Consider the following 22,121-nt stretch of genomic DNA (forward strand, 5'->3'; position numbering starts at 1 on the left):
TACGAGTTCGCCCACCGAAATGACGCGGCGCATTTCGCAAACGAGTAAACTCGATCAGCTTCGTCTAGCACTGACAACTTCACTTGCTAAAAGTGAGGCACTTTACATGCATATACTGCAATTAAACAATGACGTCATCGGACGCGGCGGGTCTGCACAGTTTATTCACTTGATCAAGAATTTTCTTCTCCCATATACTTCGCGTTCTGACGCTCTCTGCGTTACGCTCGGTTTCACTTCTTCCAGTGACTAAATGGCCAAGGATTACTTAGTTAGCTACTTCTAAGCTCTTGCCAGGGAGGAAATAGATTCATATGACAGTGGAACTCGCACTGTCACAGATTAACAAAGGCCTTATGGAAAATAAACAAGGAACACGCTTGCTTTTTCCCTCAACGCGCTCTAACGCGGATCTCTGTCTCTATGGACAAATATTATGATTACTGCAGTTTTCAAAATCTTCACAAATCACACGCACTTTCACGTGTTCGCATGTCAAAATAGAGGTACGAAATAACAGCAATTTGTCTCTGTGTCTTAATCTATTCTTCCGGAAAAAATAGAAAAACCACGAAATCACGAATCACAAATTTATGAATTATGAACCGAAAATCAAATCTTGCCTGCCCGCATTCTCCACCATTATATGTAGGGTTTTCACACCTAATTTTAATTATGATAATTATGAATTGTCATTTGAATCAGCTCTCAATTCAAGTTTGGGGAATTGAATCTTAAAAGATTCAAGTCAGTATGTAATTCAAATATACCTTTAAATCACCTAATACGTCCAGCGTTTTAGGGCAATTTAAATGTATGTTACCAATATGAATTTACTCTGTGATCAGCAAAATAAATCAATTGGATTCTTCGCTTTACCTCGAGCAGGTAACAACGGATCTGGGCATGAGTTTGACTTTCCAGTTACATAACACACAAACAAGAATTCGTAATAATGAAACACAATTTATTAAACAGTACCTACTATTTGACAAGACTACGCTGAGAAGACTAAACATAAACACATACACACACACATGCATTCATACACACATTCGCGGGTTGGAAGGGAAATGGATAATTGTCTGTCCAAAGTCTGTTAGCTAGTTCTGAGATCGCACTAAGAGCACCAACAAAGCAAAGTTAGGTTTAGCCTCGCTTATATGTGTCTGCGCCAATTCAGTAGAGACGGAAAGGTAGTTTTACCACTCGGCGTGTCTGGGGAAATCCCGGCGTGCTGATTGGGCAGGCTCGTCCGTGGGATGACGTGGTCGGGCTTTCCCGGGCCGTTTGAATGAAGTCTCTCTAGCTTGGTGGTTCGCTTTGGATGAACCGGGTTGGTTATGGAAAGGGCAGTGAGTGTCCGTGGAGTGATGTGACGGAGCGGACCGGAGTCGAGGATATCGGGTCGTTCTTGTTCAGAGTCTTCTAACTTCTCCCAGTTCCGAAGTTTCTCCGTTTCCTTGGCGATTCCTGCAGCGACCCGAAAAGTTCTTCTCGACTCCGCTTGACTCCGACTCGGCTCGTTCTCAACTCCGACTCGTCTCAACTCAACTCAGAGAGCTCTGTTCCTGCGTTTTGAGGTGCAAGTTTTGGGCCGTGCCCTGGGCAGTTGTCCAATCCCGAGGTCAAAGGGGCGTGTCCACACCTGCTTTCGACTCCGGTTTCGTGCATACTTTATCCCAGTTAGAATTGACATTCTGCACTTCTGTTCCCTATCAAAAGCTTATAAGTGGAATACACTGTTGTGCATTGCACAAACACATATATTCATTCATCACGATATTGGAAACATCGTAAGCTTCGATTTGATATCAAACATGCATTATCTAGCGCTTATGGAACGCTCTCTGTTAGAGGATTATTTAACAAGTATATAGCGGTTCCTACATACATCCCGAAACATTTATTAAGCAGTTATTTACAGATGAACCTTTATTCGTTTGAAAGGAAGGCATTTAGATTGTTCGTTTAGTGGTTTTATGTGTGTCCTGGCAGTTCCTTTATTGTAGCGAAAAGGAAAAAGGCGCGCTTTTAAGGAATGTATGTTGGGACAGAGCAAACCTCCTGGGGTTGGAAAGTGTGAGGCTGTCCTGGCCACGTTGATTCACCGCGGGAGTCTTATCACCTTTTGACTTGGTGGCTTGGTAGAACTGATCCCAGGTCAGTGCACAGAACGGGTTATCGCGCTGTCGACCAGATGTTGCGTTTTCAATCATCCCAATCTTGACGTGGGTACTCTCGGATTGGCCGAGCTCACTGCAGCGACAGTCCCTTGAGAATGTTTGGTAGACGTTGTGGCGCTCTGCATCGCTCGGCTGACCATCTTGATTGCCTTTATGGTCCGGGGTGCGGAGGATGAGCGATTTTACGACCTGGTTCTAGAGCGATTCCCCCTTTTATGGTTCGTGTCTGTTCATCGAGGCCCCACAACAGTTATTTATTATTTAAGTCTGAAAATGCTCAGCAACAATCTAAAAAAACAAAAAAATATTAAACGCTTTTTATGCATTCTAAGAATATTCATAATGCATTAAAATGCATGCATGTTATGAATCATAACTGTGGTTATAACACATTACTATACGCTACAGTGTGTGGTTATGCCTTTTAAGAGTGCAATTTATAACACAATAAACACATCATGCACGGTTCCCATAGTTATAGTGAAAGTCTTAAACTATTGAACTTTAGGTTTAATATCTTATTATAACCACTTTATATAATCATATTAACAAGCATTTTATGAAAAGCAGGCAACTGCTAAATAATTATTATTCATCATTACAAAGCATTTTAATTGTTTACTAGAATAATTCCTTTTTCACTTCATTTTATTAAAATCTTTTTCTTAATATTAAGCAGTAACCCGTAATAAAAAGCAGTTTTTAGTTTTATATTTTTATTATTGGAATTATAATCAATTATAAGCTAATATAACATGGCGTTCATTGTATTATACAGCATCATACTCTTAAAGGGTATAACCACAAATATACAGTATTACAACTGTTGTTATGATTATTATTCATCATTATTAACGTTAATTTAGTGAGCAATTATGCATGCATTAAAATAAGACTAGGCATTAAAAGCATATTTTTTCATGCATTGATCAATTTTAGAATTTTGTGCTCTTTTGCTTTTCATAAAGTGATTTATTAGACTATAGTGGAAAGAAAATATCCAAAATACACAAGGCTTTATCCATTGTTTAGATTAAGTAGTGTATAAAAATGTCATCTTTGCATATTTCATTCCAGAAAACTTGTAATAAAAATAAAAAAAGTGTTTTCAATCATTTATGTTAATGTACTTAATTCTTATGATGGTACTATTAATTAATATTTTTTAGCGTATTCATCTGATGTGCCCTGCCTTAAGAATGCACCTATAATGCAGTACAAATACAAGCTTCATAGAGAGCGTTACTAAATATAATTTATTATGTACAGTGCATCACTCGTGTTTTGATTTCTGTCTCCTGCACAGTCTAAAACACAAACAGCGTACTATTAGAACCACAGCTCCTCCTACCGCCAGCACCACTGCTAGCAAAAATCCCATCACATCTAAAGAGTGATAAGAGTACCACGGCATCTTATAAGAGTCTGTACGCAAATGAGCAGCACCCTTATGCCTCATGACGTATTCTATCCAAAAGAGGGCGCTGTCTTGCGGCTGAAGAGGCTGGTCTTTGTGTAGCCTAGACAGCCGCAGCATGTTGTCCCTGTACGACGGCTGATGTAAAACCTCCTTCACTGCCGCCGAGAAGCTCTGGCTGTCCATTTTGGTGACGTCAAGAACCTTGGCGGCCCCTCGCACCTTGAGCCTCAGCATATTGTCAAACTGGTCGAAAAGCAAAGGAATCCCAATCACAGGAACACCATGATAGATAGACTCGTAAATGCCGTTCGTTCCACCGTGAGCGACAAACGCACGTGTTTTAGGGTGACCGAGCAGGTCGTTCTGCGGAAGCCACTTAAGCAGAAGAGTGTTGTTGCCCAGATTATGAGGACGCTCTCCTAAGTGCCTCCAGATGACTCGCTGAGGCAGCTGAGCGAACCCGGCAGCGATTTGAGACGTGATTTCACTAGGAAGGCCTTTCACGAGCGTCCCAAGCGACATCACAACCACCCCGTGTTCTCCTGAACCCTGCACGAACTCTTCCAGGTCCGGCGGTAAGGGCTTGGAGGGTCTGCATTGGAAGCCTCCGATGTAGACGATGTTCGGCATGGTTGGACGCGGGAACTCGAAGACGAAATCCGACCTCATGAGCCAAATATCCGCGCCTTGCAGCAAGTGGAAGAAATCGGTTTCGGGTCCGAAATAGCGCGCGACGAGTTTGTCATATTCCGGTCTCACAATAAATTGGTCTATGCATGTGTTCAACACAGAGTGGAAGATGTTCTTGAGCCTGTCTCCAAATGACATGCGGTTCGGCAAGCGACTTAACGCTGCTGGGACGTACGAAACCGGAGAAGGCGCGGCAACAAAATGCCCTTCTCCACTCGTGATCCATCTCACGTTGTAAACCATTGGTAATTTGAGTTTATGAGCCACCAGAACTCCTGCAGGCAGACCTGGATCGATGAGAACTAAGTCGTAACGTTCTGCGTAGAGCTGCTTCATCAACGCCGGGTTTTCGAAAATTTCCACAACCAGCTGACTTGCTTGCCAATGCATGCCATAGAGAGTCTTCAACATCTGCCAGTAGAACTGCACGAATGCAATCGGCGATCCTCCGTGTTTCTGTATCTCGAGCATTTTGCTCAAGAAGGAGATGATGAAGTCTTGTTTCTCTATGTTTATTGGCTCCGGTAGGGTCACCGTTATGGATTTGTAGTGCGGCGAATGCTCCTTGACATACCAGCTGCTGTCGGTTCGCACCACGGTGACCTCGTGACCACTGGAGTGAAGGACCTCGATCAGTATATTCATGTTGACCCAGTGGCTGCCGTCCACAGGAAAAACAAGGACCTTGCCGGCCAGAGCAGAGGGAAAGGCGGCATTGAGGAGTATGGATAGCAGTAGAAGACAGCGTGAAGATTGTAGGATAGTCATTGCTCCCTATAGTGCACAGAAAAACACTTATGTTTACTAGCAGACTTACTGCGTTAAACGATTAAACTAATTCCTTGAAAAAGGTGTTTGTTTGATCAAAACACATTCCTCTAAAGCTGGAAAACCCTTCATGCTTGAGTGCATGCATGGACACACACAGTGCCTCTGAAAGCTTGAGCAGACAGTGTTATTAAAAGCAGATGTCTTGTTAGCCGATGAGTTTTTGGAGAAAGACTGCATGTTGTATAAAGTGGTTTTCTTTTTGTGTGCAACATGCAAAATAAAAAAAGACAAAGAAAAGAGGGAAATAAATCATTTTTACCTTCTTCTGGTGCCTCTGATGAAACAAGGGTTTGTTCTGTCTGGTTCCAAGTCCAGATCATGCTTTAGTATTGCATAACTGAGGGGAGGTAATCCCAGAAAAGTGGGCGTTGTTATATGTTTGAGTCTGTGTGAGAAGCTTGCACTATTGCTGTTTCATTAAAAAAAACTGATTTCTCCACGATTTAATACAAGGAAAGTGCAACCTATTGATACAAATACCACTAAATAGGTCTCCATGTGTATATACATATAAAGAGGCAAAGAAATCAAATTTAATTAATTATATTGTGTTCTCTCTCCTTCTCTTTATTGGCACAGTTCAAGGATGATGGCAACATGGTTTTATGTTTAATATCTTCAGCAAATTAGATAAAATATCAGGTCATGTAACTAAACAGTATAATAAGAATAGAGTGCGAAGAAAATTGGGTGAAAAATATTTTAATTAGCTAAGAAATTCCTTGTAGGAAATTCTTTACATCATCCTACAACCAAAAAGGAAATAAATAAAACATTTACGGTTCACTTATTTAAAAACAACAAAAACTGTAAAGTTCCCTATTTATTTTCTTTGGTTAAGCATTAGTACAGGTTAAAAAATTATAATAAATATTTATAATAGCAATAATAAGATAAATTATTAAAATTATGTTTGTACTTTTATTTCTTGTCAGTGGAAAATATATTTCCGAGGTCAAAGTTCAGAGTAAGCCACTGTTCAGATGAGAGGAGCACGTGATTTTCCCATTGTGTTGAAAAAGTAAAAAATTTACCCACTGTTAAAGGAAAACCATGCTGTCTTTCATTAGTAGAAATAACACAGGACCTTATGTCTACAATCTTTTTTCAGTGTTTAATTTCAAATTACTGATCGTCTTCTATAATTCCTCTTAATTGACTATAGTATAAGGTCTTTTGAATATTGGCAAATAATAATAAATTTAACCTTTAGAAAATAATTGTTTTTCGCGGGCTATCGGAAATGACGTTTCAAGGCGGCAAAAGCATCGATCGTCCTGATCCGGCGGGAAACAACTCTCTTCAGGAAAGTCGTTTTAGGAGATTCAGCAACTCTGAGGTAAAAATACAAGCAGCGTTGAGACTTTGACCTGCCTGTGGCGAAATAAGGTACATTTTAATTTTAAAAGTTAATGAGGTAAATGTGGGTATTTGTGTTCTATTGTATTTTTCTCGCTTTTCTATGTATCGCCAATTAGCAAGTCTAAAACGACAGGGGTAGAGTTATTTTTATTTTAAAATGTTTTACTCATCTCAGATTACGGAGCAGCCTTTATATTGCCGCAAGATGGCGGCATACACTGTTGTATATAATGTGGCTGAGACACATCAACAATTAATACACGTTTTAAGTGTTCATGTTCATAGGCCTACTACAGTAGTAGTCTTTCACAACTCGGCACACTTGTCTGATATGATTTGGGCCAATTTCTTAATGAATGAAATGTTTATTTATAGGTGAGCTCTGATATTGAATGTTTGGATGTTTATACACAATCATTAACTATATAAAGGCAATAATTGTAAAAATCAATGTTAGTTAACTGGGTTAAAAGACGACTGAGAATGGTCGTATTAAATCATAATAGTCATGAGACAAACGTTTATTTTCAATTAAATATATTTCATAGTCTTAACAGTGTGCCAAATCAACCCAAAAACTAATTTAAAATATTTAGTAAAATTGCATGTGTCTTTATGAAAGTGTAAAGAAATATATCAGCAGATTTAATTTAAACGGTAATATGTCATACAGATTTTAAACACAGATTCTGAGTCGTGTGTGTGTGTGTGTGTGTGTGTGTGTGTGTGTGCATCTACACACAGTCAGCAACACAAACTCTAACTGACATGTCACTCTGGATGGTGGGTGGAAATCAAAACACACACAAACACACACACACACGGAAACACACTATTCTGTGGGCAGGTACCAATCTGACATCAAAAAGTACGCTTTGGCACGTTACTGTGTGTGTGTGTGTGTGGTACGTGCCGTAGGAAGCAAGCATGTAAATCAAAACCATCTTGATTTCCCACATCTTATTTTGAGGTTTACAGCCTCCACAGAGACAACAATCACTCCTACTTGCGCATCTTTGTTTCGCTGAATTAAAAACCTTAAGACAACCATTAAAAATTCAATCGCAGTAAATAACTTTGGTTTGAGAACAATGTAGTGTTTAATTCATTAGAACCGAAAGAAGATTACCGTCTCCCGCTATACACAACTATATATATTTTCTTAATTCTTCCTGTTAATTGGTTTGGGCAATTTTTGCTGAACCAAAAGTAATTTAATTTCTTTACTTAAAAGTCATTTTTGGCTTGTCATGAGATTTCATGAGTGCAGATATAGATATGCATAATATATTTGTTGTGATCTTTATTATTGGTTGATATTAGAGATTAATTTATTGAGATTAGTATTTATGAAAACCCATTTTCACCACATATGGAGAAACTTAATTTAATATATTAAGTAATAATTACGAGTTTTGTCTCTTAATTTCAACATTTTATATCAGTTTTTATCTTATTTGGCATAGATATTGGACATTTAATTGTGCAGTTTTTATGCTTTATAGCTATTTTTACATTTATTTGCTGCCATGATTTTTTTTTTTTAATTCTGTAATTGTTTTATACTGTACGTGATTTATTGTATACTAAATGTGTATATATATATTTATATACTTTATATACAGAATTAAAATATCAGCTGTTGATTGGGGTAACACTTTATTATACGGTTTCACCTATTAGTTATTAGCATGTATATTACTAGAATATTAGCCATTTATTAGTGCTAATTGAATGCATATTAATACCTCATTCTACATCCATAATCCTACCCAATACCTAAACAGCTAGCCTACCATACTAACTATTAATAAGCAGCAAATAAACAATTTATTGAGGGAAAAGTCGTTAACAAGTGTTATCTATTCTAAAGTGTTACCATGCATCCATCTGTAGCACAAACACACCAAAACAACATTTTCTTTTTAAAACATTAGACATTTAGTGATTTAGCAGACGCTTTTATCCAAAGTGACTTACAACTGGGAAATACATAAAGTGATTCATCTTAAAGAGGCTAAACAGACAGAGGAAGTGCTCGTAAAACCAGCCTCGGGTGCCATTCAAATAAGCACAAGCTGAAAAGGGAAAGGAAATAAATAAGGCAGCGGCTATTTACACTGTGTTTTTCTTAGCATAGATACTATTTACACTAAGTGCAAATAGCAATGGATTCTCTGTACACTAATTGAAAATATTGTTTAAGTGCAAATAGCATATTTCTTATTTATACTTATTGCAAGTGCCAATTATCCGCACCCTGGTATTAAAGTACATTACAAAACACAATAAAGCCCTTCTACACCTTCCCTAACCCTACCCAATACTTTATTTTCAGCTTTTTGATTAATTCCTTCATTTTTATTGAAAAATAAATGCTTTTCTGATGTGATTTTAAATTTAAAAAGGGAGATTTTTTTTTTTTTTATCATAAGCAGTCGCCATACATTTTACCACCTGCACCATTGGAGCTGATATCAAATGACCATCTTTTGTAATGATGACTAACCCAAACACACGTTGGTGGGCGGAGGTCGTGTAAATAGTCTCTGCCAATAAGGCGGGCTATTTGCATTAAGTGTAAATAGACAACCTGAATAAGCCAAGATAACGTTTTGGGGTTTTTATGTTGTTTTTTAACTATAGGATGAAGTCAAGTAGTGTTGAAAGAGATGAGTTTTCAGCTGTTTGAAGGCTGACAGGGATCCAGCATTCAGGATAGAGATGGGAAGATCAGTCCACCAGCCAGGAACAGCGAACGAGAATGTCCTGGAGAGAGATTTTGAGCTACTTGAGGTGTTGCTCACTCACAGATCTCAGACTTCTGGAGGGGATGTAATGGTCAATGGAAGTAGATGGGTGCTGAGCCTGTGGCAGTTCTATATGCAAGCATCAATGTCTTGAATTTCATGCGTGCTGCATCCGGAAGAGGTGTAACGTGGGCTCTTTTGGGCTCGTTGAAGACCAATCGCGATGCTGCGTTCTGAATCATTTGTAGAGGTTTGATTGTGGTTGCAAGACGTCCAGCCTAGAAATGACGAGGGCCTGGACTCGAAGTGCAGCATGCTCTGTAAGAAAGGGCCTGATCTTTCTGATGTTGTGCGGTCTTTGCGATGTGCTCCTTGGAGGTCAGCTGGTCGTCGAAGACTACACCAAGATCGAAGGGGTAATTGTAGACGACCCCAGCTGGATGGGGAAGTCGTGCTGTAGAGCTGGAGTGGCCGGGAAGACGAGAAGCTCAGTCTTGGCCTGGTTGAGCTGCAGGCGATGATCTTTCATCCATGCTGAGATGCTGATAGGCTGCCTGAGATCCGGGCAGCTACCGTTGGATCATCTGATTGAAACGTAAGGTGGAGCTGCGTGTCATCAGCATAGCAGCGGTAGGATGAGCCATGTGCCTGTGTGATGGCACCCAGTGATGCAGTGTATGTGGAGAAGAGCAAGGGTTCAAGAACCGATCCCTGAGGAACCTCAGTGACCTCTCTTCCCCAGGCCGCCCTGAAAGACCTACCAGTGAGATAGGATTCAAACCAGGGAAGTGATGCCCAGCGATGAATGAGTGGACAGGAGGATCTTATGATTAAATACATATTTTCAAAATGCATATTTCTAGACCTTAATTAGCATGTACAGTACTGTCGACTTTGGCCAATAGAGGCACATTCGTAACTATTAGACTTTTTTTTTAATGGCTCCATAAATCGTCCTAGGTCACCATGATTATGAGAAAGCAAAAGACACTTTCAAGTAGACGCTAAGTGAAATTATGCATAAATGTTTTGGGTGTTTTATGTTGTTGCACACAGTGCAAAAACACGATAATAAAAATGAGTTTAGAAAATTCACAAATAGCCGGTTTTATCTTGCTATTTTCACTTTTTCCTTCAGGGCTCTTACAATATTTTTTGTAATATGCTTTCCTCAAATGCAGTGGTACCATAAAATAGTGTGATAGTTATGCTGTGCGAATGCATTGTGTAACTTGTGAGCTGATGCTGAAATGACTGGACAGCTGTTTTTAACGCTTTTAAAGTTACCAGCTATTGCCTTTCCTCTGTGTGCTGCCAGACATGGACTTAATTCAAGAAAAACCAAACGCATATATATGTTCTTGCATACAGACGATGAGCACATGCATGCAAACGCAGCTCCAAAGATCATTCTAGCTTACATCACGCTCTGTCCGGCCCAGCCCGAGGTTTATCTGTACATTATGTTTGCTTTCAAGTAAAACTGAATAAGGAACAAGAAATTCCCCCTCGCTCAAGGATGAGCAGGACGCGTGCATCTCTCTGGGGACTTGTGACTGACTCAAGGGGCTTGTTGTTCTCAGCTGGCGGAGGCATGGGGAGGAGAAGAGCTGTGGAGGAAGTAAATTACATAGGGAGGGCTGGAAAAGTCTCTGTTCTTGTCGCATTACTGCGGCCGCCGTCAAGGGCACCGCGGCCGGGTTTGAGTCACTGCGCTCGGAGCTCCACACAGCATTCGTTCCCTGCAGCCAATGATCAACATTCTCTCTGTTTCAGTGACTCACAGCGATAGTCAGCAAGCCCTCCCCTAGTCTTCATCATGTCCCATGACAGCATCACAAACCACAAGAGAGGACGGAGAAGTATGCGATGTTTGTGTGAAAACGCACCTTCGGTTTTTGACTGTTGTGTGCGTTGGGACAAATGAAAGGCACCGTGAACTTACGAAGAGAAAATCCCTGGAGCAACACAAATTTAAAGGGATACTTCATCCAAAAAAGGCTTTATGTCCATCCAAACCTGTAGGATGGTTTTAACCATGCCTTTAAAGTATACGGGGTTCAAAACGACATTGAATCAGTCATTTATCAATGTATAAATATAAAACCTATTCCACGAAAGCAGGAAACTCTGGTAAAAGTTTTTTTGGGGTGAACTGTCACTTTAATTGTCCTTCTCAAGTGATGGCTCGTGGTTTACTGGCTATTCTGGTTACTAGCGCTGACCTTTAGCTGTTACACCATTGCAGCTAGGAACTTGAACTGGAATCTAATGAATAAAATTAATTCATAACTCACTTTACTTCTGTGATGCAATGCATTTCTGAATGAACCAGAATATTCAACAAGAGGGATATGTAGGTTGGGACTAAATTATATCCTGTTGTCGGTGAGGAACAAAATATGACATTTAACAATTATTACAATTGCTTTTTAAAAGAAATTCTACATAATTTATGTAAATAATGTACAGAGAGGAGTTGTTAACAATAAGACCAGGGTTACGCATTAAATGAGTAAAACGTCCATTTTAATTAGTGTTATTTAAATTTTATTTACATACTGTTGTAGTTTTTATCAATATTTAGAATTGTAGTTATTATCAGTTGAATTCATAGTTTTTTTGGGGGATATGTTTACCTGTTTTTTGAATAGAACGTCAATCATTCAGAAAAAATGGTAACATTTTACAATAAAGTGTCAAATGTTAAGATTAGTTAATGTATTAACCAACACAAACAAACAATGAACAATACATTTATTACATTCATGTTTGTTCACAGTAGTTAATTAAAATCATTCACTGTTAGTTTGTTTGCTCACAGTGCATTAACTAATGTTAACAAAAACTGAGTGGTTTTAATAATGCATTAGTAAATTCTGAAATTAGCATTAACTAAGATTAATAAATCCTGTAGAAGTGTTGTTCATTCTTACTTAATGTTAGCAAATGAACCTTACTGTAAAGTGTTTTTTCATACAAAATTCAATTTAATTTTTTTTTTTACAATTATTTTAATGCCACCTGTATGTGCTTTTGCAATTGTTATTTTTTCCATTTTTCTTTACTCATTTTAGTTGGTTGGCAAAGCAACATTTCAAATTTTTGTTTTTCCATCTAGGCTAAAATTTATGTTATATTTTAAGCTTTACGTTAATTGGTAAAATGTTTTGTTTAAAACTGGTTTGTTTCCATCTTAACTTTACCAACACGCCTCCATTCTCAGGACTGAGCATTAGCTCCTACAGCTGCAATGGAACATCATTTTACGTGGGCTGGGAGTCAGACCCAGGTGTCCGGCATGGTGGGAAAATTCTACCACTGTACCAGAAATGCGCCCATAACAAGCCCAAGGCTGTGCATTTCCAAGCAGGTCTTCTTTCAGACCTGACATTCATTAAATAAATGGCCAGAAAGGACCTGTAATAAACCAGCAACCTCAGGAAAACATTTACCACCTGCTTCAGCCGGCTGTGTGATGTTCTCGAGCTCCTTGCTTAAGATTGGCACAGGCAGTGCAGTTTTCCTATGCTTTATGAGTGTAGCTTGTCAAAAAATGTATATGTTGAATGTGACGCAAGCTGCTTTAAAAAACACCATGTAAACACATGTATTGCTTTTTTGCATAAAAGTTAGTAGTCAGACTGTGTGCTGTACATCTAAGAAGTTTTTGAGTTAATGAAGGCTATGCCTTCAGCTGGCTTGTGTTTTTATATCCACTTTGACATGCATAACAGTGAACTCAAGTGATTGAACTCTTCGGGACATTTGTGGACCACTCATTCTTCAAAGCAATCTAAAGGTAAGTTTTAAATGGGAATATAAATATCAAGAGAGAGGTGCCAAGATATCACACCAACTTTCATTTTCTTTCTCTCTCACACAGAGTACGTCATTAATTGCTGTTCAAACTGTTTCTTAATTAGGCGACCGTCGTAGGAGCAGCCACGCAGCAGGATTGTGACGCATCATTTCTGACACTGTCAGAACTTCGTTGGAGGCTAAGATCCATCACAAGGGCAATTAATTGTTCGCCGGTGAGCATGTCACACTGAACTTTAAAAGACCAGTAATGAAACCATTCCAAAAATGCTAATGTTTCTGTGGGTTGACGAAGAAGTCTGAGCCCTAATTCTCCGTTCGCCATTACATCTTGTTTCTCGATCTTTCCAGGTTAACGAGTTGCGCTGACGTTCATGCGCTTTGGATCGTAAAAATTATTCTCATTTTCGTACAGCTGTGTTCATTATTAGCAGCCTGCTGTTTCTGGGACAACTAGATCATACCCCGCAAGACAAAAAATGATCATCAGCTCTCGTACGAGTTAGTGTTTATTTAATGAAATGAGACAATTATGAACATGCCCGTAGAGTGTTCTCGTAATCCGAGCGAGCTACGGAAGAATTACTATGTGTTTACTGCACATAAATAAACAATGACATAATTACATAACGATGCCAGGAAGATGCGTCGAGGGCGGTTTTGAAAGACAGAGAAAGAGGGAAGCGGAAAAATCCTTTTGCTTGCACTCAGCAGGTGTCTCTTTCGATTAACTGACGCTTAGAATGCATCCTGTCATATTTACTTGACCATCATGCAGACAGAGAAAACAGACTATCTCTTCCGTGTCTTCCCGCTCCTCTCGCGCTTTATCTAACCACCACTTCTAAACCCTGCCATCGAGTCTTGCTGTTCAACAAGTGGAAAATCAAATCATATTTCAAAAGACTGCACAATAAAACACACTTAAAGGACTTGGCGTTGTGGTTTCCCCAAATACCCTTCTTTCTCTCTGATTCTCTCTCACTCTCCCACTGTTTCTTCATTTGCAGAAAGCCTCCTCCCACTTGTCCTTTTTGAGTCATACAAAGAAACCCACTAGAAGGGCATTCTCTCTCTGTCTCTCTCAATGCTACTTCCTTCCTCATCGCCCAAACACTTCTCTCCACTCACCTGCTGAAACCCTGAATGCACGCTCTCTCTTTTTCAAGCAAGAAAGACTCACACACTCACACACCCACACTCCTCTGAGATCCCTGGTGGTTCTCATTCCCCCTCTCATCTCCGTGAGCACCTGACGTTGAGGGAGCTTGTTCCCTCTCACTTCCAGAGGTCAATATTCCGGCTTACGGCGAGAGCTCCGCGCTGGCGGCCCAGCCGCTTTCACGCTTCAGCCTGGGACGGAAGACCCTGCTGGGGGCCGGCACGGCCGTCATGCTGCTCTTGGTGCTGGTGGTCCTCATTCCTGTTCTGGTTCATCTGGCGGGCAGCAGTGAAAACGGAGGTCAGTATGAGATGCTAGGCACTTGCCGAATGGTCTGCGATCCGTTCTTGGAAAAAACCGGCACAACGGCCGGTATCGGTACGGGCACGGCTATCACTAATACGCAGTTGGAAGCCGAGGCGCTGACTGATCATAGCATGGGACCCCCATTGCCCACTTACGCCCACGGACCACAGGGCAAACCCGGCCGGCAAGGAAAACCAGGGCTACCAGGACCGCCGGGTCCTCCAGGACCCCCGGGACCACCTGGAGAGCCAGGTCCTCCAGGACCAATGGGGCCACCAGGAAATAAAAACCACACAGATCGACCGGACACTTTTGCTCTGGGTGGGAGAACAGCTACCGGAATGGGGACAGCCGTATATACCATGGGACCCCGCGTGGCCTTTTACGCAGGTCTGCGAAACCCGCAAGAGGGCTACGAGGTTCTGAGGTTTGACGACATAGTTACAAACATTGGGAATAACTACGATGGAGCGACTGGGAAATTTGTGTGCAAGGTTCCGGGGACGTACTTCTTCACGTACAATGTCCTCATGAGAGGAGGAGATGGAACCAGCATGTGGGCAGATCTCCTGAAAAACGGACAGGTAAGAGTTTTGCTGAGTTTTATGAAAACTATTATGTAAACCTTATTTATTTTACTATGCTATAAATTATTTATTATTATTAATATAAGTGAATCAAACTTTCTACTACAAAACAAAACATGTCAGGTAGGAACGACTCTTTAAGGTACCAGTAAGCACATAACTCATTTAAAATCAGCATTTTTTATTGTATTTCAATTTTTTGCAGTTCACACAACATGTGCTGCTCATGCCGTATGAATAATGCATATAGCTTACATCACATGAAACTAGACCGTACACACATTTAGCAAGTTATCTCAATTATGGCATTTAGTAACAACTGTTTTATTAAATGTTAATGATAATATCTGTTTAATATTGCAATGATTTCTACGTCTGTTTTAAAGGAAAGATAAGATGCCTGTTATTCCGGCAGCATATGCAGTTCAAACATTACATAACACTGACGAAACGCAGACCGCCACTGGGATGTAATTCCTCGAGTTTCTGAATAATTCCACTCCAGTGGGTTTCAGTGTGAATATTCATATATCAGGATATCCCGTATGTAACAGGGAGTGCGTTTAGGGTTGCTTTCCAGCAAAGGTCAGTTTCCTGTTTGAGATGAACCTCAGTCATTTCTATGGTCAATGTAAACTATAAACAAGGAAAGGTTTCACTGAACCAAAAGTTTGCCTCTGGTCGGAAGGGCTTCTGTTTGTGTGTGTGTGTGTGTCTCTATACATACACTTGTCTTTCTGGCATCCCTCGGTGTGTCATTCTGAATCAGGGCACTTCTCGAACACCCACCGCCACTCACATACACAAATTCAGTACGAGCCTTTCACACAAACAAGATGAATACTTTAAACGATGCCACACACATCAGAATATGCACTGAGGCATGCTTCATGATTTTAAGATATATATATATATATATATATATATATATATATATATATATATATATATACCTTTCAAATGTTCAAATGTTGACTACTAACAAATTTGCAGAAAAATGCTTTATATAGTTAATGTAAGTAAGATTGGTGGAATCAATTTCTAGCTCCCTATGACTATCTATTATTATCGAATTTTTATTTGCACGTACAGAGTGTTAAATGTGTGTGTGTGTGTGTGTGTGTGTGTGTGTGTGTCAAGTAATTAATCTCATCCAAAACACAAAGTAAGATTTTGAAAAAGTTTGTAACCAGGTCATGTAACAAAGGTTGTGTCACCATTGACTTCCATAGTATGTATTTTTTTCCTACGATGGAAGTCAATGGTGACCAAAAACATCCTGATTACAAACATTTCAAAATATCTTCTTTTGTGCTCGGCAGAAATTAATTTTTTGTGTGCACTTTTCTTTTAATATATATGTGTGTGTGTGTGTGTGTGTGTGTATATATATATATATATATATATATATGTATGTATGTATGTGTGAATAATGTATAAATCTAAATATTTTCTAAATAGTTTGTATTCATATTGAACATAATAAATATACACAATACAAACACATTCATATTTATACTACATTAATATTGCTATTTACCTTTTTCTATTGCTTTTATTAAAGGGATAGTTCATAGCACACATGATAAATCATGGCGTGATTTTCATTTTTGGGCGGACTATCCCTTCAGCACAAAACAGTATCACTGTGACAAAGTCTTGACACAAACACTGTGCCCACATGGCTAATCTGAATACATCTTTTAGCTCCTTTGCTTTAGCTAGGCTGTGGGCTCTAATTATAACGTCTCCATGCTCAGTCAGTCACACACAAGGAAACACATGACGGATGTGCGTTCATACACACAGAAACATACGTGCATATATACACACCCCCACGCATGCTGTGTGCTTGAGTCAGCTGTGTTACTCATATGAGCACAGAGAGTGATGGCCCACAGCGACAGCGTTTCTCCGTCTGACTGATGCCCTCATATCTGAGAGACTTCGTTCCCTGTCCATCAAACAAGTTAAGGGGAAAAAATGGGGCTCCCAAATAAACACTTAAAGCTCTTTTTGTCCCATTAGCTCAAACCTTCTTAAAGTCGTTTGCCCAACCCGGCTGCTTTTGTAGGGGAGGTGGCCTGTTTTATTTATAGAGGCTGGAAATAACGAGGAGAGTGGTGAGATTGTGATGGGAATGTGACACAGACTGGACGCAAACCCACATTTCACAGTGAGAAACAGCTCAATATGTCAGAGCACATTGGTCCCTTTTCAGAGTCCCTTTTAAGGCACTCTGTGGCCGTCTGGTAAAACCCCCCGACTGCATTTTGCTGTGTTAGAAACAGACATACAATTACGGGTTATATGCAGTTGAATGAAGAAAGAACAAAATCACCAAAAGTTCTTGACAAAATTATGTTTCAGTTGCATATTACAGACCTGGCAGAAATTGTATCTTTAAGCTATGCCTCTTTAGCTCAAATCATGCTGTTCGCTGACAAATCTGAGTAGTGGACTAATGCTATAGTTTCAGTAAAGCATGTCAGACTGTACAATGCTTGCATTCATTTCGCTTAGTGCAATGCATGTGTAAAGCATGTGCATGAATTGCATTTGATGTATGGTTTAATTTTTTTTTTATGCAGCTTTCATGTTAGGTACTGAATGGTATATTAATGCACGTTAGTTTTATCAGAATCGCTGGAATCCTGTATGAAGGCAGGAGATTTGTTTAAGGCTTGCAACCACATTCCCTTTGTAGGATTCTTGTATTTAAATTAACTGAGGAACATCCAATTCTTGTTTGCCTCCAGCTTTACTTCTGATCGCATTTTCATAATTTACATTTTTAAAAGGTCTGCTTCAGAAGAAGCACAGATAAACCATCAGCTATTCGAAACAGATTCATGAAAACGTTGTTAGCTCATTTTAATCTGCCGGAAAAAACACAGCTGGTAATTTGAGAGTCAGACAGTATGTCATCAAAGTAATGAGATGATACGCTATTGCATAAACAGGAAAAACAAAATAGTGTTTCAATCTCATCCGTCTCACCTAAAGAAATTCTCCATTCAGAAATGAATGGGGTTTTTTTTTTATTTGCCTATTTGTCATGTACGATTCAACATTTTTCAAAAGTTGCTCACCAAGTCTGCCTATTTGATCAAAAATACAGTGAAAACTTTATCGCGAAATACTTTTTCAATACATGTTATTTCTGTTATGTAAAGCTGCATTTTCAACAGTCTTCAGATATCGTTTTATCGTTTATTTAAAACTGTTAAAAACAATTGTGCTGCTTCATGTGGAAACTTTGATACTTTTCCAGAATTGTTTAGTGAATAAAAAATTTCTTATGAACTTCATTTTAATATTTTTGCTAACATCTAAAGTCTTTTCTGTCACTTTTATTGCACTGTTGCTGAATAAAAGCAACTTTCAAATGTTAAAGATATAGTACATATATGTGATCATAAGGGACCATTTTTGGAAAATGCGGTTTATGCATCATCTGAAAGCTGAATAAATAATCATTCTATCGATGTATGGTTTGTTATGATAGGACAATATTTGGACAATATAAAAAATATAGAATCTGACTATTGAGAAAATCATCTTTAAAGTCCAAATTAAGTTTTTAGCGATGCATCTTACTAATCAAAAATTAAGTTTTGATATATTTATGGTACAAAACATGGAACATTGTCTTTACTTAATATAATAATGATTTTTGGCATTGATAAAAATTGATTATTTTGACAATGTATTTTTGGCAGTTGCTACAAATTATTATATTTTAATTTTTTTTGTGCTCCAAAGTGTGTGTGTGTGTGTGTGTGTGTGTGTGTGTGTGTGTGTGTGTGCCTGGTATTTATCACATTGTGAGGACCAAATGCCTCCACAGTGATAGAAATACCAGTAAATTTTGACCTTGTGGGAACATTTTTTTTTTATGTCCCCATGAGCAAACAAGCTTATAAAACATACAGGATTATTATTATTTTTTTTAAATCTAATGGCAGTAGTTTCCTGTAAGGGGTGGGATTAGGCGTAGGGCAATAACACATACAGTCTGTACAGTATAAAAACTATTATGCTTATGGAGAGTCCCCATAAAACATGGAAACACTATGTATGTGTGTGTGTGTGTGTACAGTGCTGTCAAAAGATAATACAAGACAAATAACTTTTAAAAAGTAGCCTCCTTATATAATAAAAAAGTACATTTTGCACAAAATGAATTTATTTCAAACGTATATATAAATGAAACCATGTGCAGTAATATTGAAAACTGAGAATGTAAAGCATTGTGATATCAAGTTCATATAACTGTAAATAACTTGAACTGAACTGTGATATATATATATCTATATATATATCAGTATTTTTTTTTTTTTTTTTTTTTTTTTTTTTTTTTTTCCTTTTTACTAAAACCTGAACAGCTGTATTAAATGTCTCTGAAGGTCTCTCTTGTTCCTCTCCGTCTTTTTTGCAGGTGAGAGCCAGCGCCATCGCTCAGGATCAGGATCAGAGCTACGACTACGCCTCGAACACCGTCATCCTGCACCTCGACCCCGGAGACGAGATCTTCATCAAGCTGGACGGCGGGAAAGCGCACGGCGGCAACAGCAACAAGTACAGCACTTTCGCTGGCTTCATTCTGTACAGTGACTAGAGGTCGAAAGGTCATCGGGTTCGGACATTAGGGGCTCTTAACTGATTTCATCTGATAAATCTGATGTTTATAACCCCTCTGATGCGTTTAGGTCAGGAAAGATTTCATTTTTTTGTTTTACCTCTACCGTTTCGTTTGCCACGGGGGATTTTCACCTGAAATTCAACAGCTATACACTCACGAGTGAGTCACAAAACACAAGATAATTTGTTTAAAGGGTCAACTGATTCATTATGCCCCCCTCCCCCCCGAAGGGAATGGACCTGTATGTTTTGCTGTAGTGAACACTCGCTTTTTAAAGCCTGGATCCATCGAGAAGGCGACGGGAAGTGGTTTTAGATTCGCCCGGTCCGCCCTGAAACCTTCGACGGACACGCAGGAGATCGACGCGACTGATCGAAGCCGCGATCGATCGAAAGCCCGGTCAAGCGAGAGTTGATATTTCATTCTGTTGTCGTCTTCGTACGTATGATCAATCTGTGAATCTGCGCTGCCGTTTATCGATGTCTTCGACGCAATGTGAAGTGGATGACCCTAAATGACGCCCTAAGATCTTAATGAGTGTATGCACCTGGTTTTGACTGCTGTAAATTGCACCTCGTCCCCGAGAGTCTGTTGTAAATCATAGTAGTGCATCTGTTTGTGATTGCCGTGTGGATGTGGAAGTGCTAACACAAATAAAGCTAAGCGTTCGTTTGATCTTCAAGCTGAGGCTGAACCCTTTCGTTGTCGTTCCTATCCATAAATGATGAAGTATGTGGCAATATGAGCATCACGAGTAAGTCTTAGCCCGATAAAACTACTAGCGTTACTATTAGTGAATGGAGATCTATTAAACATTGTAACTCTTAACCAGTGATGCTGGTTTATGATGACGATGACCACTATCTAAAATGATGTCCTGTATATATGGCGACGGTTATGACCTGTAAAATGTATCTAAATATCTCAGTGTATCGGCTTATAGATTTTTGCTTTTGCTAATAAATGGGATTTTTCTAACGTTACGGGTCACTCGGTTGATTGTTAAACGATGCGTGGAGTGTTTGCTGCGCATGGAAAGCTGCCTACTAAGGGAGCATCTTTAACGCGAAGGAATATTTCACCCAGAAAGGATAATTCCCTCGCCCTCGGGTCATCCAGGTCATCGGTTTTGGAGAAATATATAATTCTGTTAATTGCTCACCAGTGGCGAATGGGTGCCGTCAGAATGAGAGTCCAAAGAGCTAATAAAAACGTCACAATAATCACGTCTGGCAAAATACAAGTCCATAATCCAAATTAACTCATTAGTCAATCTCCTGTGGTCTTCTAACATCAAAATGTAACCACATTATTGTTTAGACCTGTTTTTGATTTTTTGATTTTTTTTTTTTTTTTTTTTTTTTTTTTTTTTTTTACTTGTAAGCAGTGCATATTTCTCTCCTCATTCAGACTTTTTCCTCTAGAAAAGGCATTATCAAAAATAGAGGATGTGTCTTACTGGTGCTGGACTAGAGTAAGTGTGTCTGGGTGATTGTGGTGTTTTTATCATCTGTTTGGACTCTCATTCTGACGGCACCCATTCACTCCATTAATGAGCAAGTGATGGATTTTATGAACTTGTCCGAATATGATGACGAAACAAACTCATCTACGTCTTGGATGGCCTGAGGGGGGAAAGTCAAATTTCAGCAAATTACAATTTTTGAAAAACGAGCGAAACTGTTTTAACATTATTGGAATAAATAATAGTAATAATAAAATGACAGTAATAATAGTATATGATATGATAATGATTATTAACTTCAGGACAATGCTTTATAAAGGATTAACTTTACTAATGCTTACCTAATGATTCATAGTGTGTAGTTATTAAGTGTTTATATATATATATATATATATATAGAGAGAGATTTTATATAGATATATATATATATATATATATATATATATATATATATATATATATATATATATATATATATATATATATATATAGATATTAGAATTATAAAAAGTTGTGATGGCAAATATGCTTTGGAAACTGCAATACTTTTTTATCAGGACTCTTTGATGAATAAAACATTAACAACATCAGCATTTATCAAAAATGTCAGTCTTTTCTAACGATATAAATATTTGCCATCACTTCCTTTCAATGCAACACATCGTAGCTGAACACAAGTTCAAATTTCTTTCAAATAAAACAAAGAATAAAAATATACTGACCCCAAACTTTTGAATGGTGGTGTGTGTGTTGTTGGAAAGAAATGCACTTCTTTTTAATGTTTTGGTTTTTGTGTTTAGGTTTTTTTTTTATAATCAATTAAATGCAGCCTTGACATAAAAAAACATCTTTAAAAATATATCTGTTTTCCTGTTTTATTAGCATTCATATTGAT

General features: G+C 38.7%; 2 protein-coding genes across 4 annotated transcripts; one reads left to right on the top strand and one right to left on the bottom strand.

Moving 5' to 3' along the window:
* Positions 1-2,913: 2,913 nt before the first annotated feature.
* On the bottom strand, positions 2,914-5,436 carry LOC122329753 (UDP-glucuronosyltransferase 2A1-like). Its single transcript, XM_043226307.1, has 2 exons — positions 5,387-5,436; positions 2,914-5,070 (listed from the first exon to the last, which is right to left on the bottom strand). The coding sequence occupies exon 2, from the start codon at positions 5,062-5,064 to the stop codon at positions 3,460-3,462; it is 1,605 nt and encodes a 534-aa protein (XP_043082242.1). The 5' UTR covers positions 5,065-5,070; positions 5,387-5,436; the 3' UTR covers positions 2,914-3,459.
* A 1,013-nt stretch (positions 5,437-6,449) lies between these two features.
* LOC122329776 (C1q-related factor-like) lies at positions 6,450-20,739 on the top strand. 3 transcript variants are annotated; one of them, XM_043226347.1, is made up of 5 exons: positions 6,450-6,516; positions 12,977-13,041; positions 13,166-13,276; positions 13,413-15,113; positions 19,558-20,739. In XM_043226347.1, the coding sequence occupies exons 4-5, from the start codon at positions 14,454-14,456 to the stop codon at positions 19,735-19,737; spliced, it is 840 nt and encodes a 279-aa protein (XP_043082282.1). In that variant the 5' UTR covers positions 6,450-6,516; positions 12,977-13,041; positions 13,166-13,276; positions 13,413-14,453; the 3' UTR covers positions 19,738-20,739. The 3 variants fall into 3 exon arrangements, with proteins under 3 accessions (XP_043082282.1, XP_043082281.1, XP_043082283.1); XM_043226346.1 differs by lacking the exon at positions 6,450-6,516 and having other exon boundaries at positions 12,335-13,041; XM_043226348.1 differs by lacking the exons at positions 6,450-6,516; positions 12,977-13,041 and having other exon boundaries at positions 13,075-15,113.
* Positions 20,740-22,121: the final 1,382 nt, after the last annotated feature.

This window comes from Puntigrus tetrazona, chromosome 24 (assembly GCF_018831695.1).
Source record: "Puntigrus tetrazona isolate hp1 chromosome 24, ASM1883169v1, whole genome shotgun sequence".
Classification (NCBI taxonomy): domain Eukaryota; kingdom Metazoa; phylum Chordata; class Actinopteri; order Cypriniformes; family Cyprinidae; genus Puntigrus; species Puntigrus tetrazona.

Bases quoted from the DNA above. Each gene is read 5' to 3' on its own strand.
- LOC122329776 (XM_043226347.1), top strand. From the start codon at position 14,454: ATGCTGCTCTTGGTGCTGGTGGTCCTCATTCCTGTTCTGGTTCATCTG. The intron at 15,114-19,557 runs GTAAGAGTTTTG...TCTTTTTTGCAG, and splicing joins ATCTCCTGAAAAACGGACAG to GTGAGAGCCAGCGCCATCGC.
- LOC122329753 (XM_043226307.1), bottom strand. From the start codon at position 5,064: ATGACTATCCTACAATCTTCACGCTGTCTTCTACTGCTATCCATACTC.